Source organism: Oncorhynchus masou, chromosome 21 (assembly GCF_036934945.1).
Source record: "Oncorhynchus masou masou isolate Uvic2021 chromosome 21, UVic_Omas_1.1, whole genome shotgun sequence".
NCBI lineage: Eukaryota > Metazoa > Chordata > Actinopteri > Salmoniformes > Salmonidae > Oncorhynchus > Oncorhynchus masou.
Window position 1 is genome coordinate 44,240,454 of NC_088232.1, and position 25,861 is coordinate 44,266,314.

The window sequence follows — 25,861 nt, forward strand, 5'->3', positions numbered from 1 at the left end:
ACACAAAATCTCACGATACATGGCCCCATTCATTCTTTCCTTTACATGGATCAGTCGTCCTGGTCCCTTTGCAGAAAAACAGCCCCAAAGCATGATGTTTCCACCCCCATGCTTCACAGTAGGTATGGTGTTCTTTGGATGCAATTCTTTGTCCTCCAAACACGACGAGTTGAGTTTTCACCAAAAAGTTATATTTTGGTTTCATCTGACCATATGACATTCTCCCAATCTTCTTCTGGATCATCTAAATGCTCTCTAGCAAACGTCAGATGGGCCTGGACATGTACTGGCTTAAGCAGGGGGACATGTCTGGCACTGCAGGATTTGAGTCCCTGGTGGCGTAGTGTGTTACTGATGGTAGGCTTTGTTACTTTGGTCCCAGCTCTCTGCAGGTCATTCACTAGGTCCCCCGTGTGATTCTGGGATTTTTGCTCACCGTTCTTGTGATCATTTTGACCCCACGGGGTGAGATCTTGCGTGGAGCTCCAGATCGAGGGAGATTATCAGTGGTCTTGTATGTCTTCCATTTCCTAATAATTGCTCCCACAGTTGATTTCTTCAAACCAAGCTGCTTACCTATGGCAGATTCAGTCTTCCCAGCCTGCTGCAGGTCTACAATTTTGTTTCTGGTGTCCTTTGACAGGTCTTTGGTCTTGGCCATAGTGGAGTTTGGAGTGTGACTGTTTGAGGTTGTGGACAGGTGTCTTTTATACTGATAACAAGTTCAAACAGGTGCCATTAATACAGGTAACGAGTGGAGGATAGATGAGCCTCTTAAAGAAGAAGTTATAGGTCTGTGAGAGCCAGAAATCTTGTATGTTTGTAGGTGACCAAATACTTATTTTCCACCATAATTTGCAAATAAATCCATTAAAAATCCTACAATGTGATTTTCTGGATTTTTTTCCCTCATTTTGTCTATCATAGTTGGAAGTGTACCTATGAAGAAAATTACAGGCCTCTCTCATCCTTTTAAGTGGGAGAACTTGCACAATTGGTGGCTGACTAAATACTTTTTTGCCCTATTGTAAGTATTCGCACCCCTGAGTCAATACTTTGTAGAAGTACCTTTGGCAGTGATTACAGCTGAGTCTTTCTATGTAAGTCTCTAACGGCTTTCCACACCTGGTTGAGCAACATTTTTATTTATTTATTTTATGTAACCTTTATTTAACTAGGCAAGTCAGTTAAGAAGAAAATCTTATTTACAATGACGGCTTAGCCCCCCAGGCCAAACCCTAACCCGGACAACGCTGGGCCAATTGTGCGCCGCCCTATGGAACAGCCGATTGTGATACATCCTGGAATCAAACCAGGGTCTGTAGTGACGCCTCTAGCACTGAGATGCGGTGCCTTAAACCGCTGCGCCATTTGGGAGCCCCATTTTCCCATTATTCTTTTCAAAATTCTTCACGCTTTTTCAAGTGTCTAGTGGAAAGCAGTCTGAAGCAGGTTTTTCTCTAGGACTTTGTCTGTGCTTAGCTCCATTCTGTTTATTTTTTTACCCTGAAAAACTCCCCAGTTCTTAATGATCACAAGCATACCTGTCACATGATGCAGCCACCACTAAGCTTAAAAATATGAAAAGTGGTAAACACTTTGTATTCAGGACAAACATAACAAATTGTATTCAGGACAAATAAAGTGAATTGCTTTGCCACATTTTTTGCAGTATTACTTTAGTGCCTTGTTGCAAACAGGATGCATTTAAAAAAAAAAATATTCTGTGCAGGTTTCCTTCTTTTCACGCTGTCAATTAGGTTAGTATTGTGGAGTAAGTACAATGTTGTTGGTCCATCCTCAGTTTTCTCTTATCACAGCCATTAAACTCTAAATGTTTTAAAGTCACCATTGGCCTCATGGTGAAATCCCTGACCGGTTACCTTTCTCTCCAGTAACTGAGTTAGGAAGGACGCCTGTGTCTTTCTAATGACTGACTGTATTGATACACCATCTGAAGTGTAATTAATAACTTCACCAGGCTCAAAGGGATATTTAATGTCTGCTTTTTTTCTTTTTGACCCTTCTACCAATAGGTGCCCATCTTTGCGAAGCATTAGAAAAACTCCCTGGTCTTTGTGGTTGAATCTGTGTTTGAAATTCACTGCTCGACTGAGGGACAGATAATTGTATGTGTGGTGTACAGAGATGAGGTGGTCATTAAAAAAATCACGTTAAACACTGTTATTGCACACACAGTGAGTCCATGCAACTTATTATGTGACTTGTTAACCAAATTTGTACTCCTGAACTTAGTTAGGCTTGCTATAACCAAGGGATTGAATACTTATTGACTCAAGACATTTCAGCTTGAAATGTTTATGTAATTTGTAAACATTTTTAAAAACATAATTCCACTTTGACATTATGGGGTATTGTGTGTAGGCCTGTGAATACTTTCTTAAGGTACTGTAGTATTATGAACCTGGGGTGTATTCGATAGGAACCAAACAGAAGCAAACAGAGCAAAATGTTGAGGGACTTATCGGAATATGTCCAATAGAAACTACAGTTTCCGTTGCAAAACGTTTTCCATTCGGGGTAAATGTTTTCCGTTTTCTGTTTCCAACTTCTGAATACACCCCTGGCCTGACATAACTATGGTGTGTTAGAGTGGCGTAATAGAGAGCAGAGGACCATGGATCCAGGCCAGCCCAACCTAGCTTGACTGTCATGTAAATATCTTCTATTTTTGCTTCCATAAGGCACTTTTTTGTTGCCTTTGAATGATATTAGAGTAGAAGGTACCGGTACATTTTATTTATGAGTCATGTCTTTAACATGTGTTTTAAAATGAGATGGACAACAGAATGGACTGTGGTCACCTTCTCAATCAAGTCTAATGCAAGGGCAACATATCCCTTTTATGTTGTAAAATGTTGTTTTTTTCAACAAACAATTGAATTGTCCATGTCAAATTTTAGTTCTCGGTAGACTTTTATTAAGGATTACAATTAGAATGATTAAGGACGGCATGCTCTGTAAAACAGCAGGTGATTGAAGTGAGACTTGCTTGTCTAAGTGCTAGTGGATGGACACATTTCAAGTATTTGACTTGTACTGTCTGAGACAATGTTTAGCATTTTGTAACATAGACTAAAACCTGTTTTTTGTTTGTTTCTTTTTTATTCCTTGCTATGTTTTGTATTTTGTTATGAGGGAAAAACTATTAAAATAAGATGGAAAAAAGCTGACCAAATACTTACTTTACTTACTTTATTCCTTTTCTCACATTTTGTGGAGGGAAAGTGATAGTGATGCCCGTTTGAAAGGTATGAATAGAACGGCTCAAAACGTGTGTATGTGTGTTCCACCACTTAAGCAGAGTAGAACATTTGTTCCTAACCAGGGGTACTTGGCCTATCCACGGTGGGTACTTGAGAGGACTCATGAAGCCATAGGCTTACTGTCAAAATGTGCATGAGATGGTACTTCATGCATGAGAGGGTACTCCAGGCAGAGCAAAATTCAGTTGGTGGTACAGTAAGCAAAAAAGGTTGCGAACCATTGGAGTAGAACACTATTTCTAGTAGAGTCACCGCAAGAGGGCGATACAACGTTGTGCGCACTTACCTGACCTCAGGTACCACTGATTCAACCAATGGATCCAACGTTGTTTTCAGAATTGAACAAAAATGTAATCCAAAATTAGCTAGAAACGTATAAACTGGTTACCAATGTAATTAAAGCAGTGAAAATACATGTTTTGTCATACCCGTGGTATACGGTCTCATATGCCCGGCTGTCAGCCAATCAGCATTCAGGGCTCGAACCACCCAGTTTATAATTAAGCAGTAAGGCACGAGGGGGTGTGGTATTTGGCCAATATATTACGGCTAAGGGCTGTTCCCACGCACGACGCATCGAACCACCCAGTTTTTATAACATACCGAATACCACGGGTGTGACAAAATATTTATTTTTACATTTGCAAAAGTATCTTATATTTTATTTTCATACATTGTTTTTTAGGATATTTTGCAACTGTATTTTGTCATTGTAATTTATTCCTATCCCTGGAAATACTGTCAAACAAGCTCAAAAGTGTCCCACTGTAAAGACTAGCTCAAACTGCAAGCCGAAGAATCTAGTTTCCACTAGTTACCACACAGCCACAAATAGCTATATAATAAAAATTTATGAAAACAAAAAATGTGATTTTTGGTCTTAATTTAACGTTAGGGTTAGGCATAAATGTAGCAATGTGATTAAAGGTCGGTGTTAGGTTTAAAATCACATGTTATTAAGAAGGGAAATTGTAGAAATGGGCGGGGTTTAGGGCTGTGGTAACTCGTGACGACCGAAGAATATGTGCCCGCCCCGAGCTAGCTACTTCCGCATTGTTGTCACTCCCCCTCCACAGCTACTGTTGACCCTGCTGCATACTCGCTTGAAACCACCAACTCATCTGCCATCCCGGGGATACTTGTCTTTTAAATACAGTTTGTTTGCAAGCCAAGTTAGCGCTGTTCTCTTCCTTGCTGCTGTAGGAGTTCTGGCGAGTCCGCAGCCGCTGCTGGCCATGGAGCGAGGAAGCGGGTTTTCATTCATGAAGTATGGGACGGCAATGTCTCTTGCGATGGTTCTGCTGGCGTACTGGTTCCGACCTCCCGGGGATTCAAGGCTGGATGACCGGTTGGACACAGTGCTGTCCTCCCTGCTGCGGGCTGAAAGCAAAGTGGGGATTAACAACGCCAGACCCAGGGTGGCGATAGGTGAGAATCCTGTATAACCAGCTAGCTAAGCCTAACATCATTTAGCTAGCTCAATTTAGCCATGTATATTAGTATTATCTCTGGTTTAGGTAACCTTGCTTTGATGCGCAGGAGAGGTGATGCATTTTGGATGGGGTTCTGGATTGGTATGAAAACTATCTGGTAAAGCAAGCACCACCATCTTTTTATGAAACCATTTTCAAATATTGTGGTTTTATGTAGCTTTAGCTAGCTAGTGAGCCAAGTACCATAATAATTAGGGAAGTAGCCTAGCTGGAATGTTTTGTTATCAGTGACATTGTCAGTCAGACCCATTTGTTTCTTACTGTTCTTTGTTATATTAACTTGCCAATTCAGTACTGTATAGTAGATGTTTTGGGGAAATGTAGTTAGTTTCGTTGGTTTAGGCCTAACTAGTTTTCCATTAACCAGTGATGAACAGCTTTCAGTATATACCCTCTTTGTGGACTCTGGGGCAACAAGCATGTGTTATCTCTGCATTTAGGCATAAAAACTCCTTTACTCACACTACACACGAGAGAACCCTGAGGTATTTGGAGACTACTAAAGGCATCCAGTTTTGTAACTGTCACGAGTGTTAACAGTTTTTCTGCATTCTGGCACCAAAAGCCACTGTTAACTTGTCCCAGTATCTACCAACATACTGACCCACCCAGTTATCTCTGCAGACACATGGCTAGACTGAGTAAAGGTTGTGGAGATCTGGACACGAATCTGGGTCCAAGGAGTAATGTAGAGATTAGAGACAAGATCACATTTTATGGGTCACAAACACATATTTAGCAGATGTTATTGCGGGTGTAGCAAAAATTGCTTGTTTTTCTAGCTCCAGCAATGCACTAATATCTATATCACAACAATACACACATCTAAAAGTAAAATAATGGAAATATAGAAATATTAGGATGCGTAATGTTGGAGTCCAGAGTATAAATGTTTGTGTGTGTGTGATGGGATATATAGACATTACGGACAGTATGTGGATAGAATATGTAGTATATCTTCATAATACATAGGATAGAAGAGTATATGTACTGCAATAGTTAAATAGGATGGCATTGACTAGAATACAGTATATACATATGAAATTAGTAAAACAGTATGTATACATTATTAGTGACCAGTGTTCCATGTCTATGTCCATCGGGCCTCTAAGGTGCAGAGTTGAGTAACAGTGTGGTGGCCGGCTAGTGACAGTGACCAAGTTCAGGAACTGGGTGGAGGCCGGCTAGTGATGGCTATTTAACAGTCTGACAGCCTTTGAGATAGAAGCTGTTTTTCAGTCTCTCGGTCCCAGCATTGATGCACCTGTACTGACCTCGCCTTCTGGATGATAGCGTGGTGAACAGGCCGTGGATCGGGTGTTTGATGCCCTTGATGATCTTTTTGGCCTTCCTGTGACATCGGGTGCAGTAGGTGTCCTGGAGAGCAGGAAGTGCGCCCCAGTGATGCGTTTGGGCAGACTGCACCACTCCCTGGAGAGCCCTGCTGTTGTGGACGGTCCAGTGCCCGCTAGGCGGTTATACAGCCCAACAGGAATGGGAGACATCATGGCATAGGCCAGACATAATCTCACCCCTCATATACTCAGTATTGCACATCCCTATTTCTCTGAACCTTGAATATAATGCCTTTGCACAACTGTTTAATTCATATCAGTGATTCCTGTACCTTGCACAAGCCTTTTGTTATACACAGTTAGTTACATGAGTGCAATTACGCTACGTGAGTATACATGAGTCACTTATGAGTGACTTTGCAGTAATGATTGTGTTTTGGCAAGGGGGGGTGCTGACATAGTGAGCTCACTGCAGGGATTGGGGACTGTTGTGCAGGGGCATCGAATTATCTTCCCTCCCAAATACTGTTACCTTCCTCTCTGTCTCTCTCTGTCTCCAGGTTTGGGGGTTGTGTTGTGATTCTCTACAGTATTAAATACTGTTACCTTCTCCTTTCCCTCCAGGTTTAGGGGGTTGTGTAGACATCCTCGTGGACGGGGTGAGGTTGCTGAATAAGATCGGCCTGCCACCCACAGACCAACCTCTCCATCATGACTACATAGAGAACGCTGATCAGCTGGCACAGAGCTTCGCTTACTTCTTCGTCCCGGGAGCCGCTGCAGAGTGAGTGGCCAAGCACTGCGTGGTGTTAAATAACTGAAGGACAAAGTTAGAAGGCAAAGGCACTTAGAAACACGCGCGTGTGTGAAACTAAGAGACCAGGGGGGATATTTCTAGTTGAGGAACAACATGTTGTTAGCAGGGTACACACTCAGTCAAGATCCTGATACGCGATCACACCTTGTAGACTAAGGCATTAATCATAATTAATAGTCTAACGCCGTTCCTCTCACACCTTCTCATATCAACAATCTTTTTAAAGGGGCAGTCTGCAGTTGCTACATTAATGATACATACAGTGCCTTCAGAAAGTTATACGTTTAGATTTTGTCACTGGCCTACACACAATATTCCATAATGTCAAAGTGGAATTATGTACTTAGACATTTTTTACAAATTAATTAAAAGTGAAACGCTGAAATGTCTTGTGTCTGAGTATTCAACCCCTTTGTTATGGAAAGCCTAAATACGTTCAACAGTCAAATGTGCTTAATAACTTGCAGGGACTTAGTCTGTGTGCAATAATAGTGTTTAACATGATTCTTGAATGACAACCTCATCTCTGTACCCCACACATACAATTATCTGTAAGGTCCCTCAGTTGAGCAGTGAAAACCACAAAGACCAGAGAGGTTTTCCAGTGCCTCACAAAGAGGGGCACCTATTGGTAGATGGGTAAAAAGGAAGATCTTGAATATCTCTTTGAGCATGGTGAAGTTATTAATTACACTTCAGATGGTGTATCAATATATACCTATTCACTACAAAGATACAGGCGTCCTTCCTGAATGTTGCCGGTGAGGAAGGAAACCACTCAGGGATTTCACCATGAGGCCAATGGTGACTTTTAAACAGTTATAGAGTTTAATGGCTGTGATAGGAGAAAACTGAGGATGGATCAACAACATTGTACAATGAACAAAAATATAAACGCAACAATTTCAAAGGTTTTACTGAGGTACAGTTCATAAAAGGAAATCAGTCAATTGAAATAAATTCATTAGGTCCTAATCTATGGATTTCACATGACTGGGCATACAGATATGCATCTGTTGGTCATAGATACTTAAAAAATAAATAATAATAAGGGTGTGGATCAGAAAACCAGTCCGTATCTGGTGTGACCACCATTTTCCTCATGCAGCGCAACACATCTCCTTTACATAGAGGTGATCAGGCTGTTTATTGTGGCACGTGGAATGTTGTCTAGCTCCTCTTCAATGGCTGTGTGAAGTTGCTGGATATTGGCGGGAACTGGAACACGCTGTCGATCCAGAGCATCCCACACATGCTCAATGGGTGACATGTCTGGGTGCGCAGGCCATGGAAGAACTGGGACATTTTCAGCTTCTAGGAATTGTGTACAGACCTTTGACATGGGGCCGTGCATTACCATGCTGAAACAGGAGGTGATGGCGGAGGATGAATGGCACGAAAATTGGCCTCAGGATCTCGTCACCGTATCTCTGCATTCAAAATTCTATCAATAAAATGAAATTGTGTTGGTTTTTTATTTTACCAGACAAGTCAGTTAAGAACAAATTCTTATTTTCAATGATGGCCTAGGAACAGTGGGTTAACTGCCTGTTCAGGGGCAGAACGACAGATTTGTACCTTGTCAGCTCGGGGATTTGAACTTGCAACCTTTCGATTACTAGTCCAACGCTCTAACCACTAGGCTACCCTGCCGCCCCTGGTTGTAAGTAGCTTATGCATGCGCATACCACCGCCACCATGGGGCACTCTGTTCACAACATTGACATCAGCAAACCGCTCGTGCACACAACGCCATACACGCTGTCTGCCATCTGCCCGGTATAGTTGAAACCGGGATTCATCCGTGAAAAGCACATTTCTCCAGCGTGCCAGTGGCCATTGTGCAAACCTGCAGTTTCATCGGCTCTCCGGGTGGCTAGTCCCAGATGTTCCCGCAGGTGAAGAACCGTGATGTGGTCCTGGGCTGGCGTGGTTACACGTACTACCAAATTCTCTAAAATGACATGGAGGTGGCTCATGGAAGAGAAATTTACATTAAATTCTCTGGCAACAGCTTTGGTGGACATTCCTGCAGCCAGCATGCCAATTGCACGCTTTCTCAACTTGAGACATCTGTGGCATTGTGTTGTGACATCTGCACATTATAGTGGCCTTTTTATTATCCTTAGCACAAGGTGCACCTGTGTAATGATCAGGGCATTACACAGAGCAGGGTAGCCTAGTGGTTAGTGCGTTGGACTAGTAACCGGAAGGTTGCGAGATCAAACCCCGAGCTGACCAAATCTGGGCCCTTGAACACAGTTCTGTTCCCAGGCCGTCATTGAAAATAAGAATTTGTTCTTAACATTGACATCAGCTTGATAAACTGTCAGGTGGATGGATTATCTTGGCAAAGAAGAAATGCTCATTAACTGGAATGTAAACAAATTTGTACACACAATTTGAGAGAACTATGCTTTTTATGCATATGAAACATTTCTGGGATCTTTTATTTCAGCTCATGAAACATGGGACCAACACAACATGTTTTTTGTTGTTCAGTGTAGTTACTCCACAATGCTAACCTAATTGACACAGTGAAAAGAACGAAGCCTGTACAGGATTTTTTTTAAATATTCCAAAACATGCATCCTGTTTGCAACAAGACACTAAATGAATACTGAATCTTTTTTTGTCATGATTCCAAGTGTTATGTTTGAGGTAAATTCAATACAACACATTACTGAGTACCACTCTCCATATTTTTAATCATAGTGGGTGGCTGCATCATGTTATGGGTAACAGTATAGCTTCCGTTCCTCTCCTCGCCCCTACCTGGGCTCGAATCAGGGACCCTCTGCACACATCAACAACGGACACTCACGAAGCAGCGTTACCCATCGCTCTACAAAAGCTGCAGCCCTTGCAGAGCAAGGGGAACAACTACTTCAAGGTCTCAGAGCAAGTGACGTCACCGACTGAAACGCTATTAGTGCGCACCACCGCTAACTAGCTAGCCATTTCACATCGGTTACATATGCTTGTAATCATTAAGGACTGGGGAGCTTTTCAAGATAAAAAAAACAACAGAATGCAGCTAAGCACAGGCAAGATCCTAGAGGAAAACCTGGTTCAGTCAGTTGTCCACCAGACACTGGGAGATGAATTCACCTTTCATCAGGACAATAACCTAAAGGCCAAATCTACACTGGAGCTACTTACCAAGAAGACGGTGAATGTTTCTATATGGCCGAGTTACAGTTTTGACTTAAATCTACTTGAACATCTATGGCAGACTTGAAAATGGCTGTCTAGCATTGGCCAACAACCAATTTGACAGAGCTAGGTTCAATGGTCACACCTCAACAGAAACCAAAATATAATCCCATTTTACTTCAATGTTGGTTTACATTTACAATGTTTACAAACACTTGTTTAGCCTCAAAATATGGTTGCAACAATTAATTTTGATATCATGGATGATCAGTCCTTGGAGTGGTTATACCTACCTTTCTCCAGGCCCGTCCCTCATATTTTTACCAAAACAGAGGCAGGGTGTCCAGTTTTATTGTTTGAAATGTGGATTGTTCCAACAAGTAGCAAGTTAGCTGCCAAACGTGGCTCTGGTTTTCTCTCAGTGCTAGCTCCCTTTTCAGTTGTGGTGTTGCAGTGTAGCATAGCTATGTGCTCATTGTGTGAAACTAAGTTGTAATGAAAACAGTCTGCGTTCCTTTCTCACCATGGAGCTGTCTGTGTATACTGATGCACTGTGGCTTGATGATACCAGGGTTGGGGGTCACTTACAATTAGTCAGTCAATTTCAGGAAGTCAACTGAAATTCCAATTCAATCATTTAGAAAAATATAAATCATTCTCAATAAACTGAAAATGAGAAGCTATTTAAAAAGTTTTGAATTTCTTTTCAAATCTCTTCCTGAATTGGGTGACTTCAACTCAAGTGACCCCAACCCTGGTTGATACTAATATGTAGAGAAGAGGAATGCCCAGAGTCATGCAACACACAGGTGCTGCCTGGGCTCTACTAACCATAATGAAACTCAAATCAAATTTTATTTGTCACATACACATGGTTAGCAGATGTTAATGCGAGTGTAGCAAAATGCTTGTGCTTCTAGTTCCGACAATGCAGTAATAACCAACAAGTAATCTAACTAACAATTCCAAAACTACTGTCTTACACTTGTGTGTGTATAAGGGGATAAAGAATATGTACATAAAGATATATGAATGAGTGATGGTACAGAGCGGCATACAAGATACAGTAGATGGTATCGTGTACAGTATATACATATGAGATGAGTATGTAAACAAAGTGGCATAGTTAAAGTGGCTAGTGATACATGTATTACATAAAGGTGCAGTAGATGATATAGAGTACAGTATATACGTATACATATGAGATGAATAATGTAGGGTATGTAAACATTATATTAGGTAGCATTGTTTAAAGTGGCTAGTGATATATTTTACATAATTTCCCATCAATTCCCATTATTAAAGTGGCTGGAGTTGAGTCAGTGTGTTGGCAGCAGCCACTCAATATTAGTGGTGGCTGTTTAACAGTCTGATGGCCTTGAGATAGAAGCTGTTTTTCAGTCTCTCGGTCCCAGCTTTGATGCACCTGTACTGACCTCGCCTTCTGGATGATAGGGGGGTGAACACGCAGTGGCTCGGCTGGTTGTTGTCCTTGATGATCTTTTTAACCTTCCTGTAACATCGGGTGGTGTAGGTGTCCTGGAGGGCAGGTAGTTTGCCCCTGGTGATGCGTTGTGCAGACCTCACTACCCTCTGGAGAGCCTTACGGTTGTGGGCGGAGCAGTTGCCGTACCAAGCGGCATACATCCCGCCAGGATGCTCTCGATTGTGCATCTGTAGAAGTTTGTAATCTACCTGATGCTGTGACTCATCCTGTAGGTTAATCTGATTATACTGAGGCCATGTATGCATCACACACAATTGTAGAAAGTTTCTGGGTATGGTTTTGTAATGCTTTTTAAGCAGTAATGTTTCTACCTTCTGACCTGCCCTTTTTCTGGTACCTCCCTCCCCCACCTCTTCTCTCAGGCGGTTTGTGATGAACAACACCCTGTTCAGTCAGCTGGTCGAGACATCTCGTGAGTTGCCCGGCAACCGCTGGTCCATAGGTGGCAACGCCCCAGTGATGGCTGGTCGAATGGCAACCGAGGGCTGCGACGTGTTGTTAGGGGGGAGCTTTAGCCCTGACTTCGCTGATGTACTGTCCCAGCATATCACAGGTGTATACACACACACACACACACACACACACACACACACACACACACACACACACACACACACACACACACACACACACACACACACATCACAGTTACATACCTAACATCTCCCTCCTTGATTCCATCCCCCACCTCTCACCCCCCCTCTCTGTTTGTCCAGTTGCAGGTAATGTGGTGGAGGAGCCTGATATCCATCTGATCCTGGAGTACCCATCTGGAGCCACTTGGGGCCAGTACACCGCCCGCAGGGCCAACAGGTGTGTTTCTGCCCAACAGGTGTGTGTGTGTGCGTATCTATGTGTGGACCTACTAGTGATGCATCTTATACTGGTACCACTGTAATATCACGGTACCAAAACATCATGATACTTATGATACCAACATTTTAAAATACATACAAAAAAAGATTGCAGTTTTGTAAGTGGTATTTTGGACACAGTAATAGAATAACTGTAGTGTAATGCAGTTGAACTGCAGTTATACTGCACTGTAACGCTGCACTGTAACTGCAGTTACGCTGCACTGTAACTGCAGTAAAAAACCTGCTTCTCTCAGCGTCCCCCACCAGCCCTCATTCAGCTGCTTCCCTCAGCGTCCCCCACCACCCCTCACCCACCTGCTTCCCTCAGCATCCCCCACCAGCCCTCACTCAGCTGCTTCCCTCAGCATCCCCCACCAGCCCTCACTCAGCTGCTTCCCTCAGCATCCCCCACCAGTCAACTCAGCGTCCCCCACCAGTCACTCACCTGCTTCCCTCAAACCAGCCCTCACTCAGCTGCTTCTCAGCATCAGCTTCCCCCACCAGCCCTCACTCACCTGCTTCCCTCAGCATCCCCCACCAGCCCTCACTCACCTGCATCCCCCACCAGCCCTTCCCTCAGCATCCCCCACCAGCTGCCTCACTCAGCCCTGCTTTCCTCAGCATCCCCCACCAGCCCTCACTCACCTGCTGCTCTCAGCATCCCCCACCAGCCCTCACTCACCTGCTTCCCTCAGCATCCCCCACCAGCCCTCACTCACCTGCTGCTCTCAGCATCCCCCACCAGCCCTCACTCACCTGCTGCTCTCAGCATCCCCCACCAGCCCTCACTCAGCTGCTTTCCTCAGCATCCCCCACCAGCCCTCACTCACCTGCTTTCCTCAGCATCCCCCACCAGCCCTCACATCAGCCCTGCTTCTGCCTCAGCATCCCCCACCAGCCCTCACTCAGCTGCTTTCCTCAGCATCCCCCACCAGCCCTCACTCAGCTGCTTCCCTCAGCATCCCCCACCAGCCCTCACTCACCTGCTTCCCTCAGCATCCCCCACCAGCCCTCACTCACCTGCTGCTCTCAGCATCCCCCACCAGCCCTCACTCACCTGCTTCCCTCAGCATCCCCCACCAGCCCTCACTCAGCTGCTTCTCTCCGTCTGCTCTTCATGTACGTCTATTCCTCAGTCAGAGTTTTATAAATCATTTAGCTGTTATGGCGAGCAGGGATCCAGACCCTCATGAGTCTTCTGTTAGCTTTGTACATTTTGTTAAATTGGAGCAGCGAGCAATGTTGATACATTGTATCATTTCATGGTCTGTTATAACTGAGATCACAGACCAGTCTGAGTAGACTGCAAGTTCAAGGCATGCTTTTCAGCAAAGAAAATTACTTGTCTCTTGCCTGAACGGTTAAAAGAATATGACTCATATTAACGGAGGGGACGTTTTTTCATTATATCAGGATTCGCACGCATTTGAAATAATTTCACAAAGCATGTTTAAAACTCATCCTGGGTCGCTAATTATTGGTTGATAACAAACAGCATTGTTCAGTCATGATACCTAGCTAGCTAACAACCTGGTAACTTGACAGTAGTTGTAGGCACATTTGATTTACACAGGAAGAAAGGAAAAGGGTCTGCTACTCATGAGATGTGCTTCAAAAGGTAGGATTCATATAAGCCTAATGTAAGCCTACACTATATCAACAATCTATTTATTTCTGCTGCTCCTTCAATTCTGTTTGGTGCCCAACATTTTAAAAGTAGGGAGCAGTGTGTGTGTTTGTGGGAGAGAGAGATTGGTGTGTTTTCATGAGAGTGAGGGAGACAGTGTGTCAATGTTGAGAGTAAAGAATGTTTCATGCAGTGTTTTCCCCTCACTGACAATGATATGCAGATCATTATGCATGTATGTCACAGGAGGTTGGTGACACCTTCATTGGGAAGGACGGGCTCGCGATAATAGTTATTGCAGATTGTGTGGAATGGTATCAAACGCACGGTTTCTATGTGTTTGATGCCATTCCATTTGCGTTGTTCCTTGTTCCAGCTATTATTATGATCTGTCCTTCCTTCAGCGGCCTCCACTGATGTGTTTTCCTCCAGCCAAATTGCAGGTAGGCCTTGGCAAATATGAGCAAATCAGCCATTCTATGCAGTATTCTACCGAACACTGTGACGTTAAATTCAATGTGTTGTATTGAGTAGAAGTGTGAATTTCAATGACAGGTTTTTGGAGAATGTTTAGAAAACAACATGAACAAGCATTTGGGAGACGGGGTGAACAGGATGTTTATTTATCTTTTTAGCGTGGTATCGCGATACTACTCGCCCACAGATGGAAGTGTTTGTTGATAGCCTATGCGTATTGGCTACAGCCTTTCATGTTTAGACCGATGCCGAAATGAGGCGCCTAAAAATGTAGCCGAATTTAACTAGGCTAAACGGCTGCTCGGCCATGGAAACCCATTTCATGAAGCTCCCGACGGAACAGTCCTTGTGCTGAAGTTGCTTCCAGGGGCAGTTTGGAACTCAGTAGTGAGTGTTGCAACCGAGGACAGACAATTTTTACGTGCTTCAGCACTCTGCGGTCCCATTCTGTGAGCTTGTGAGGCCTACCACTTCGCGGCTGATCTGTTGTTGCTCTTAGACGTTTCCTCTTCACAGTAACACACTAACAGTTGACCGGAGCACCTCTAGCAGGGCAGAAATTTGACCAACTGACTTGTTGGAATGGTGGCATCCTATGACTGTGCCACGTTGAAAGTTACTGAACTCTTCAGTAAGGCTTTTCTACTGACAATGTTTGACTATGGAGTTTCCAATTTTGTTTTACACCTCTCAGTAGTGGGTGGGGCTGGAATAGCCGAATCCACTCATTTAAAGGGGTATCCACATACTTTTGTATGTACAGTGCATTCGGAAAGTATTCAAACCCCTTGACTTTTTCCACATTTTGTTACATTAGTCTTATTCTAAAATGGATTAAATAGTTTTTCCCCCTCATCAATCTACCACAATACCCCATAATGACAAAGCAAAAACTGGTTTTAAGACATTTTTCCAGATGTATTAAAAATAAAGAACTGATCACATTTACATAAGTATTCAGACCCTTTACTCAGTACTTTGTTGAAGGACCATTGGCAGAGATTACAGCCTAGTCTTCTTGGGTATAACACTACAAGCTTGGCACACCTGTATTTGGGGAGTTTCTCCCATTTATTTTCTGCAGATCTCCTCCAGCTCTGTCAGGTTGGATGGGGAGCGTTGCTGTACAGCTATTTTCAGGTCTCTCCAGAGATGTTCGATCAGGGCTCTGGCTGGGCCACTCAAGGACATTCAGAGACTTGTCCTGAAGTCACTCCTGCGTTGTCTTGTCTGTGTGCTTAGGGTCGTTGTCCTTTTGGAAGGTGAACCTTTGCCCCATTCTGAGGTCCTGCGGCGCTCTGGAGCAAGTTTTCATCAAGGATCTTTCTGTACTTTGCTCCGGTCATCTTTGCTTCAATCCTGACTAATCTCCCAGTCCCTGCCTCTGAAAAATGATGCTGCAGCCACCATGTTTCACCATTGGGATGGTGCCAGGTTTCCTCCAGACGTGATGCTTGGCATTCAGGCCAAAGAGTTCAATCTTGGTTTCATCAGACTAGAGAATCTTATTTCTCATGGTCTGAGAGTCCTTTCGGTGCCTTTTAGAAAACTCCAAGTGGGCTGTCATGTGTATTTTACTGAGGAGTGTCTTCCGTCTGGCCACTCTTCCATAAAGGCCTGATTGGTGGAGTGCTGCATAGATGGTTGTCCTTCTGGAAGGTTCTCCCATCTCCACAGAGGAACTCTGGAGCTCTGTCAGAGTTAACCTCAGGTTCTTGGTCATCTCCCTGACCAAGACCCTTCTCCTCTGATTGCTCAGTTTGGCCAGGCGGCCAGCTCTAAGAAGAGTCTAGGTGGTTCCTAACTTCTTCCATTTAAGACGGATGGAGGCCACTGTGTTCTTGGGACCTTCAATGCTGCAGACATTTTTTGGTACCCTTCCCCAGATCTGTGCCTCGACATAGTCTTGTCTTGGAGCTCTACAGACAATTCCTTTGACCTCATGACTTGGTTTTTGCTCTGACATGCCCTATCATCTGTGGGAACTTATATAGACCGGTGTGTGCCTTTCCAAATCATGTCCAATCAATTTAATTTTCCACAGGTGAACTCTAATCAAGTAGAAACACTTTGAGGATGATCAATGGGAACAGGATGCACCTGTGCCCAATTTCGAGTATCATAGCAAAGGGTCTGAATACTTAAGTAAATACGGTATTTGTTTTTTTAAATTAAAAAAACAAAGGTATTCTTTTTCTAAACCAGTTTTCACTTTGTCATTTATGAGATATTGAGTGTAGATTAGTGAAGATTTGTATTTATTTAATCAATTTTAGAATAAGACTGTAATGTAAAAAATGAAGTGGTCTGAATACTTGCCAAAGGCCCTGTAGTATATCTAAAGGCTTGGTTCTGTCTATACTTGCCAAAGGCCCTGTGTAGTATATCTGGTTCTGTCTATACTTGCCAAAGGCCCTGTGTAGTATATCTAAAGGCTTGATTCTGTCTATACTTGCCAAAGGCCCTGTGTAGTATATCTAAAGGCTTGATTCTGTCTATACTTGCCAAAGGCCCTGTGTAGTATATCTAAAGGCTTGATTCTGTCTATACTTGAGGCAATGTTCGTTCTGATAGGAGGGAAAGGCCTGTTACGCACTGCAATGTCACCCACCTTGCAATCTGAGCGGAGGCAGTCAACATTTTGAAACTATTGTACCATAAATTAAGTGTCTTACCTTGTCCCAACCATTGGAATGTTAAGGGATTATTTTATAAACATTTCTTCATATGCCATTGAAGCCAGTATTTCTCTCGTTCTCAACATTCTTTAGATGTCCAGCAGCCAAAGACACTGTCCTAGTCATATTAACAACCCATACTTGTTGTTGCATCTTTAGATCTTCCCTCTTTCTACATTTCTGAAGGATATTTTCATCTGTCATATGAAACCACTTGCATTTGCAGTACACTTTTGAGAACGGTGTTTTCCGGCTAATTGCGTTTTCGAACATTTGTGCTTATAGCCTACTGCCGTGACGCATTGCTGCGTTTTATAATGTGAAGAAATAGCTTATCAACATTAAGCTAAACGTTCTGATCTGTTGCATCAACCTCATTTGCTTTTTTTGATGTACAGTAGTTTTATAAATGTTTTTAAATATTTACTTATTCCACAGAACAAGAAGATGACCAATAGAATAGGTCAACTTTTGTACTATGGGGGATAGTAGATTGACATAGGCTTTTGCTGTTCATTACACATCTTGTTGGCTGACAAAGTAAATGTGGACAGTTCTTCTGACACCTACAATATGCTCCTCGGAATTTGATAAGAAGGAAGAGCACCGTTGCATCCCCGGTGTGTCTGTCTTCATTTGTAGACGACTGTCTCACATGCAATGCATGTAAGAAGGACCCGGTCACGTGACGGGCATTGGCTAATAAGAATTTAGATATCTGAGAGCGCTATGTGAGTGAGGTGCTTCGGAACTCAGCGAAGGGAAATCATTATTATATTCAGCCCAAGGGCGCAATGGCCGCAGGGCATAGATTTTTTTTTTTAGGGGGAATTATGGCCACACAAGGGCGTCGATGCCGGGAAATTGGAGGCCTGAAGTACCTGTAATAGAGTCCATTATGACCGTTGCCTTGTTTCACTAACCTGTGTGTGTGTGTCCAGGTACATAGTCCACAGTGATGACCATAACCCATACCTAGCGGCACTGGAGGACTTTGAGGATAAGCTGCAGGACTTCCATCCTGACCTGCTGGTGATGGGTGGGCTCCAAATGATGGACAGCTTCCCCTTCCAACAGGGTGAGGGGATACTTCAACACCTCGTCCGCCACTAAGCTCGGTCTCCAATAGGGAGGCCTGGGCCCGTATCCACAAAGCCTTTGAGTAGGAGTGTTGTTCTAGGATCCGCTTTATCTTTTAGATCAAAATGAATAAGATTACATGGACAGACCTGATCCTGAATCAGCACTCCTACTCTGAGACACATTGTTTTCAGAGCAGTGCTGGTTCCCATTGAGTAACAGACTGTTGGTATTTTAGTGGTTTGTGTTGCTGTGAGTGAGATTGAGGGGAGTGCAGGCTATTGAGGGGTTGTTTTCCAGTGATGTGCAGACTGATGGTATTAAAGGGGATTAACATGCCTGCCTCTATACAGTAGCTCTGTAGCCTCAGGCACACAGGCCACTGGCCCTCAGTCGGTGTGGGAAAGCACATACCGGGAGTGTTTGTGTGTTGGGGTGCATCCAATGTTGTGTCAACAGGCCTTGGTGATGTCAGACTGGTTTAACTACTTTTGCTAATTTATCTTTCGCTCTCTCTTCAGATGAGAGGAAAAACCTGCTCTCTCGGCTGGGCAATCTCCTCTCCTCCTCCTCCCCTCGAACGGGCGTCCATTTTGAGATGGCCAGCTTTGTGGATGAGGGTCTAATGGGGGACCTGCTGCATCTGGTCCTGCCCAATGCCGACTCCCTGGGGATGAACGAGCAGGAGCTGCCCAACCTGCTCAGCCTGTTGAGGGGCTCTAACGTCACCGTACTCTCTGACCCTAACCCCCGCGTTGCAACCGTCCTCGACCAGATGAGGGAGCTCTACCGCCTGGTCAACCAGCGCTACCGCGATGCTAATGAGGATAGCGGCGTGGACGCTAATGCAGCTAGTGCTAAAGGCCGGCCGCTGTCCAGGCTCCACGTGCACACGTTGGCGTTCCAGGCCATGATTGTGACGCGTGGCTCTCAGTGGAAGAACACCATGTCGGCCGTGGCCAAGGCCTCGCTTACCGCCAACCGCCACGTGTGCGGCTCACCGGACATCGACCCCAGCAAGGCGCGGCTCATCATGGACGAGTCATTCTCTGTGAGCCGGCAGGAGGGCAGCCAGCGGATCCCTCTGGAGGAGACCAGGCCTGTCAGCTGCTGGGACGAGGATGACTATGAGATCTGTGTGGCGCCCAACCTGGTGTGCACAGATGTTTACCAGACTGCAGGGGGAGGGGACAACATCTCTGCCGCAGGACTGGTGCTGCAGATCTGAGCCAACTTTAGGGACCAACGGCTAACTCTAACAAAGAGATCCCCTAACATGTGAAGTCTTTTATCATTCTGGTTTTAGGTGTGTTGTTTATTGTGTTGCCGGTGCAATGCAAACGCTGGGTGCAGTGTGTCTGGCAGGGCTGAGCCTATTCCTCATCTGTGCTTTTAGCTGTCCTCTGCCTCCTCTCCCCCTCTCCTCCTGTGCTCCTCTTTCTCCTGTCCTCTGCCTCCTCTCCCCCTCTCCTCCTGTGCTCCTCTTTCTCCTGTCCTCTGCCTCCTCTCCCCCTCTCCTCCTGTGCTCCTCTTTCTCCTGTCCTCTGCCTCCTCTCCCCCTCTCCTCCTGTGCTCCTCTTTCTCCTGTCCTCTGCCTCCTCTCCCCCTCTCCTCCTGTGCTCCTCTTTCTCCTGTCCTCTGCCTCCTCTCCCCTCTCCTCCTGTGCTCCTCTTTCTCCTGTCCTCTGCCTCCTCTCCCCCTCTCCTCCTGTGCTCCTCTTTCTCCTGTCCTCTGCCTCCTCTCCCCCTCTCCTCCTGTGCTCCTCTTTCTCCTGTCCTCTGCCTCCTCTCCCCCTCTCCTCCTGTGCTCCTCTTTCTCCTGTCCTCTGCCTCCTCTCCCCCTCTCCTCCTGTGCTCCTCTTTCTCCTGTCCTCTGCCTCCTCCCCCTCTCCTCCTGTGCTCCTCTTTCTCCTGTCCTCTGCCTCCTCTCCCCCTCTCCTCCTGTGCTCCTCTTTCTCCTGTCCTCTGCCTCCTCTCCCCCTCTCCTCCTGTGCTCCTCTTTCTCCTGTCCTCTGCCTCCTCTCCCCCTCTCCTCCTGTGCTCCTCTTTCTCCTGTCCTCTGCCTCCTCTCCCCCCTCTCCTCCTGTGCTCCTCTTTCTCCTGTCCTCTGCCTCCTCTCCCCCTCTCCTCCTGTGCTCCTCTTTCTCCTGTCCTCTGCCTCCTCTCCCCCTCTCCTCCTGTGCTCTTCTTTCTCCTGTCCTCTGCCTCCTCTCCCCTCTCCTCCTGTGCTCTTCTTTCTCCTGTCCTCTGCCTCCTCTCCCCCTCTCCTCCTGTGCTCCTCTTTCTCCTGTCCTCTGCCTCCTCTCCCCCTCTCCTCCTGTGCTCCTCTTTCTCCTGTCCTCTGCCTCCTCTCCCCCTCTCCTCCTGTGCTCCTCTTTCTCCTGTCCTCTGCCTCCTCTCCCCTCTCCTCCTGTGCTCCTCTTTCTCCTGTCCTCTGCCTCCTCTCCCCCTCTCCTCCTGTGCTCCTCTTTCTCCTGTCCTCTGCCTCCTCTCCCCCTCTCCTCCTGTGCTCCTCTTTCTCCTGTCCTCTGCCTCCTCTCTCCCCCTCTCCTCCTGTGCTCCTCTTTCTCCTGTCCTCTGCCTCCTCTCCCCCTCTCCTCCTGTGCTCCTCTTTCTCCTGTCCTCTGCCTCCTCTCCCCCTCTCCTCCTGTGCTCCTCTTTCTCCTGTCCTCTGCCTCCTCTCCCCTCTCCTCCTGTGCTCTTCTTTCTCCTGTCCTCTGCCTCCTCTCCCCCTCTCCTCCTGTGCTCCTCTTTCTCCTGTCCTCTGCCTCCTCTCCCCCTCTCCTCCTGTGCTCCTCTTTCTCCTGTCCTCTGCCTCCTCTCCCCCTCTCCTCCTGTGCTCCTCTTTCTCCTGTCCTCTGCCTCCTCTCCCCCTCTCCTCCTGTGCTCCTCTTTCTCCTGTCCTCTGCCTCCTCTCCCCCCTCCTCCTGTGCTCCTCTTTCTCCTGTCCTCTGCCTCCTCTCCCCTCTCCTCCTGTGCTCCTCTTTCTCCTGTCCTCTGCCTCCTCTCCCCCTCTCCTCCTGTGCTCCTCTTTCTCCTGTCCTCTGCCTCCTCTCCCCCTCTCCTCCTGTGCTCCTCTTTCTCCTGTCCTCTGCCTCCTCTCCCCCTCTCCTCCTGTGCTCCTCTTCTCCTGTCCTCTGCCTCCTCTCCCCCTCCTCCTGTGCTCCTCTTTCTCCTGTCCTCTCCCCTCTCCTCCCCCTCAGTCCCTGACCTCCCTCTCCACATCCTCCTGTCCTCTTCTCCTGTCCTCTGCCCCCTCATTCCATCTGTGCTCCTCTTTCTCCTGTCCTCTGCCTCCTCTCCCTCTCCTCCTGACCTTCTCCTGTCCTCTGCCTCCCTCCCCTCTCCTCCTGTGCTCCTGTTTCTCCTGTCCTCTGCCTCCTCTCCCCCTCTCCTCCTGTGCTCCTCTTCTCCTGTCCTCTGCCTCCTCTCCCCCTCTCCTCCTGTGCTCCTCTTTCTCCTGTCCTCTGCCTCCTCTCCCCCTCTCCTCCTGTGCTCCTCAATCCTGTCCTCTGCCTCCTCTCCCCCTCTCCTCCTGTGCTCTTCTGCAGCAAACTCTCCTGTCCTACTCCTGTCCTCTGCCTCTCTCCCCTCTCCTCCTGTGCCCTCTTTCTCCTGTCCTCTGCCTCCTCTCCCCCTCTCCTCCTGTGCTCCTATTTCTCCTGTCCTCTGCCTCCTCTCCCCTCTCCTCCTGTGCGCCTTCTTTCTCCTGTCCTCTGCCACCTCTCCCCTCTCCTCCTGTGAAGAAGTTTCTCCTGTCCTCTGCCTACCTCCCATCTCCTCCTGTGCTTTAAACTTTCTCCTGTCCTCTGCCTCCTCTCCCGATCTCCTCCTGTGCTCCTCTTTCTCCTGTCCTCTGCCAAATCTCCCCCCTCCTCCTGTGCTCCTCTTTCTCCTGTCCTCAGCTCATACAAGGAGAAGACTCCTCCTGTGCTCCTCTTTCTCCTGTCCTCTGCCTCCTCTCCCCTCTCCTCCTGTGCTCCTCTTCTCCTGTCCTCTTTCTCCTGACTTTCTCTGTCCTCCTCTCTCCCCCTCTCCTCCTGTGCTCCTCTTTCTCCTGTCCTCTGCCTCCTCTCCCCTCTCCTCCTGTGCTCCTCTTCTCCTGTCCTCTGCCTCCTCTCCCCCTCTCCTCCTGTGCTCCTCTTCTCCTGTCCTCTGCCTCCTCTCCCCCTCTCCTCCTGTGCTCCTGTTTCTCCTGTCCTCTGCCTCCTCTCCCCCTCTCCTCCTGTGCTCCTCTTTCTCCTGTCCTCTGCCTCCTCTCCCCCTCTCCTCCTGTGCTCCAATTCTCCTGTCCTCTGCCTCCTCTCCCCCTCTCCTCCTGTGCCCATTCTCCTGTCCTCTGCCTCCTCTCCCCTCTCAAACTCCTGTGCAGCATCTTTCTCCTGTCCTCTGCCTCCCTTCCCTCTCCTCCTGTGCTCCTCTTTCTCCTGTCCTCTGCCTCCCTCTCCCCTGTGCTCCTCCTGTGCTCCCATTCTCCTGAACCTGATCTTTCTCCTGTCCTCTGCCCCCCTCCCCCTCTCCTCCTGTGCTCCTCTTTCTCCTGTCCTCTGCCTCCTCGACCCTCTCCTCCTGTGCAAAATCTTCAATGTCCTCTGTTCAAAAATAAACATATCCTCCTCTCAATCGAGAATCCCCTCTCCTCCTGTGCTCCTCTTTCTCCTGTCCTCTGCCTCCTCCCCTCTCCTGTGCTCCTCCTTTCTCCTGTCCTCTGAAAAAATTTCTCCTCTCCCCTCTAGAGACCTCCTGTGCTCCTTTCTCCTGTCCTCTGCCTACAAAGTATCTCCTCCTGTGCTGAATAATTCTCCTGTCCTCTGCCAATTTCTTCCCTCTTCCTGTGCTTAAAAAAGTTTCTCCTGTCCTCTGCCTCCTCTCCCCCCTCTCCTCCTGTGCTCCTCTTTCTCCTGTCCTCTCTCTGAGCAGTATGACCTGACACATCCACACACACTCATACACTCGCTCATTCCATCAGGTGGAGCTCATCTCATAATCTCACTCAACATATGGGACCTATTTCCTCAACCAGGGCCACGTTCCGTAGCCAAATGTTGCAGATAGAAATACCACGAATAGAGCCGACGTGATTCCTTACTCTACATGTCGGAGGCATATTTGTTCTACATAGCATATTTCTATCTGAATATCCAAAATGCCCCCGTGTGTTTTTTCCTTTGCCGTGTGTGTTTGTCAGGTGTGTTAAGGTCCAGACACTGATCACATACACGTCACACATCCACTCCCTGTTGAGCATTCCATATATACATATCTGGTGTCCATAGCTATTCCATTCTGTCCCAGGATATCCACGTACAAAACAAACATTCCATCAGTTTCACCATTTCAGCCATAACGTTCTGTTTCTTTCGTCAATGGAATTTTCAATAGTTTTTTCTCAAGGGAAAGCTTTTGTTTGATATCTGACTGTTTTCATGTTAACCTGATTTTAGAGCTGGTGGCATACAGGCATTTATCTCATGTGTCTAGCTAAGCAGTAGAAAAGGGAATTTAAATGTGTTAGCTCAGTGGTGTGTGATGCTTCTTCCTCAGTCTGGCCTGTACACATAATGCACTGTAATGTTGTCGTCTTCAGTCTGAATACTATGTAATGGTTGATGACAACCACAGGGAGTGTTTCTCTGTTATGTCTGTATTGTGAAAGAGAAACTTTTTTTTACCCTTAACATGAGCATGTATTCTTCTCATAACCTCCTCACTGTCCGAATACTGCCTGCATCCTATCATATCATTGAGCCATACATACATTAGGCGCTTAAGTTGTGTGTTTGAATGATTATTGCATGGGCCACATACAAGGTGCTTTGGATAAAAGCATCTGCAAATGAAGTATGATATCAGCCAAACAAGTTTGTGTTATTTAGATGAACTTTCTCTGCAGAACAGCCCATATGATCTCTTTACCTGGGCCCATATTCATAAAGCTTCTCGGAGTAGGAGTAATAATCTAGGATCAGTTATCTTTTAGCTCATAGGCAATTGATTAAGTTTACATGGACCGGGTTTAAGCTGATCCTAGATCAGCACTTCTACTATGGAACTGCTTATGAATACAGGCCCTGTTCTGAAGGGAGACTGGGTGCATCCTAACAGTGTAAAGTGGCTTTCTCTCCTTGTTTCCTTTATTTAATTGGCACTGATCAGAAAGAACTACGTCTATCCCCAATCACATACGTTGAGATGAGTGCAGATGGAAGGGAGGAAGCCGCTGTATACTACTGACATGCAGCATGAAGCCTGTTTGCTTGACAGGGTTTCTCCACTGTCCTCCTCTTAAGGCGGCTGGATTTATTTCCAGACAGAACACCATGCCACTCCAAGCCGAGTCCACCCCTCTGGGTGACTGGCGTGCGTGCGTGTGTGTTCCTGCTTCTCGGCAACTGCTTGTACACACCCATGCTGTGTGTGCGTATGTATTTGCATCAGTGTGCATGCTTTCAGAATATATTTGCGCGAGTGAATGAATGTGCGCGTTGCTCTGGCCAGCTGACGTAATTGTTGTCTCAGGGATTAGCTGACCTGTGCTGTTAAGGAGATGTGGAATATCTGGGCCCTGCTTTGTGGAGGCTCTGGGATAGACCCTTCCAGATGGATCGCAGTACATGGAAGGAAGGATGGCTCATGGCCAGGTGAATTGTTTTGCTCTCAGTGACTTGGGCGAAATAAAGAAACACACATTCCATCTTCTGGTGTCTATCCTGTCTGTTATCTACAGAAAGTTATTTTCAGCTCATCCGAGCCATGTCTGAAATGGTCAAACCCACAATGAGGACACACTTAAAGGGTAGGCCCTTTTCATTGGTGTGTTCAAACATACTGAGCCATTATTGAGATTTTGTAGATTTGTGAAATTAATGCTATTTGGCGACATCTGCTGTTCCAATTGTTGAATTTATTCAAGCTGCCGTCAATCAAAATCAACATAGGTCACGACTTTTCAAATGTTTAGTTGTTTACATGGTTACACAAATACTCCCGAGTCGATATTCACGTAATAATAAGGAATACTTCTCGACCACGCCCGCAAATTAGGGATAAATATTTTCAATCGACCCCCATTGTAAAAGAGACAACTTGTTTGTTATACTGAAATAACAAAACATGCCGAAAGCTGCTTTGTTGTTCAATGTAATGTTACACTGAACAAAAAATAAACGCAACTTTTTTTAATAAACACAACCATTTCAAAGATTTCACTGAGCTACAGTTCACATAAGGAAATCAGTCAATTGAAATAAATGAATTATATATATATATATATATATGAATTAGGCCCTAATCTATGGATGTCACATGACTGGGAATACAGATATGCATCTGTTAGACACAGACTCCTTTTACAACAGGTAGGGATGTGGATCAGAAAACCAGTCAGTATCTGGTGGGACAACCATTTGCCTCATACAGCCCGCCACATCTTCGCATAGAGTTGATCAGGCTGTTGGTCCACTCCTCTCCTATAGGGTGGCCCAGTGTTGTCCGGGTTATGGGTTGGCCTGCATAGGCCGTCATTGTAAATAAGAAATTGTTCTTAGCTGACTTGCCTAGATAAATAAACAATTCAATGGCTGTGCTA

At 46.0% G+C, this 25,861-nt stretch overlaps 1 protein-coding gene across 1 annotated transcript; it reads left to right on the top strand.

The window, feature by feature from the left end:
- The first annotated feature begins 4,348 nt into the window (after positions 1-4,348).
- Positions 4,349-20,487, top strand: LOC135508391 (ADP-dependent glucokinase-like). The gene is made up of 6 exons (XM_064928536.1): positions 4,349-4,715; positions 6,700-6,859; positions 11,918-12,108; positions 12,272-12,368; positions 18,136-18,272; positions 18,796-20,487. Exons 1-6 carry the CDS (start codon positions 4,523-4,525, stop codon positions 19,500-19,502), a joined length of 1,485 nt encoding a protein of 494 aa, XP_064784608.1. The 5' UTR covers positions 4,349-4,522; the 3' UTR covers positions 19,503-20,487.
- The last annotated feature ends 5,374 nt before the right edge of the window (positions 20,488-25,861 follow it).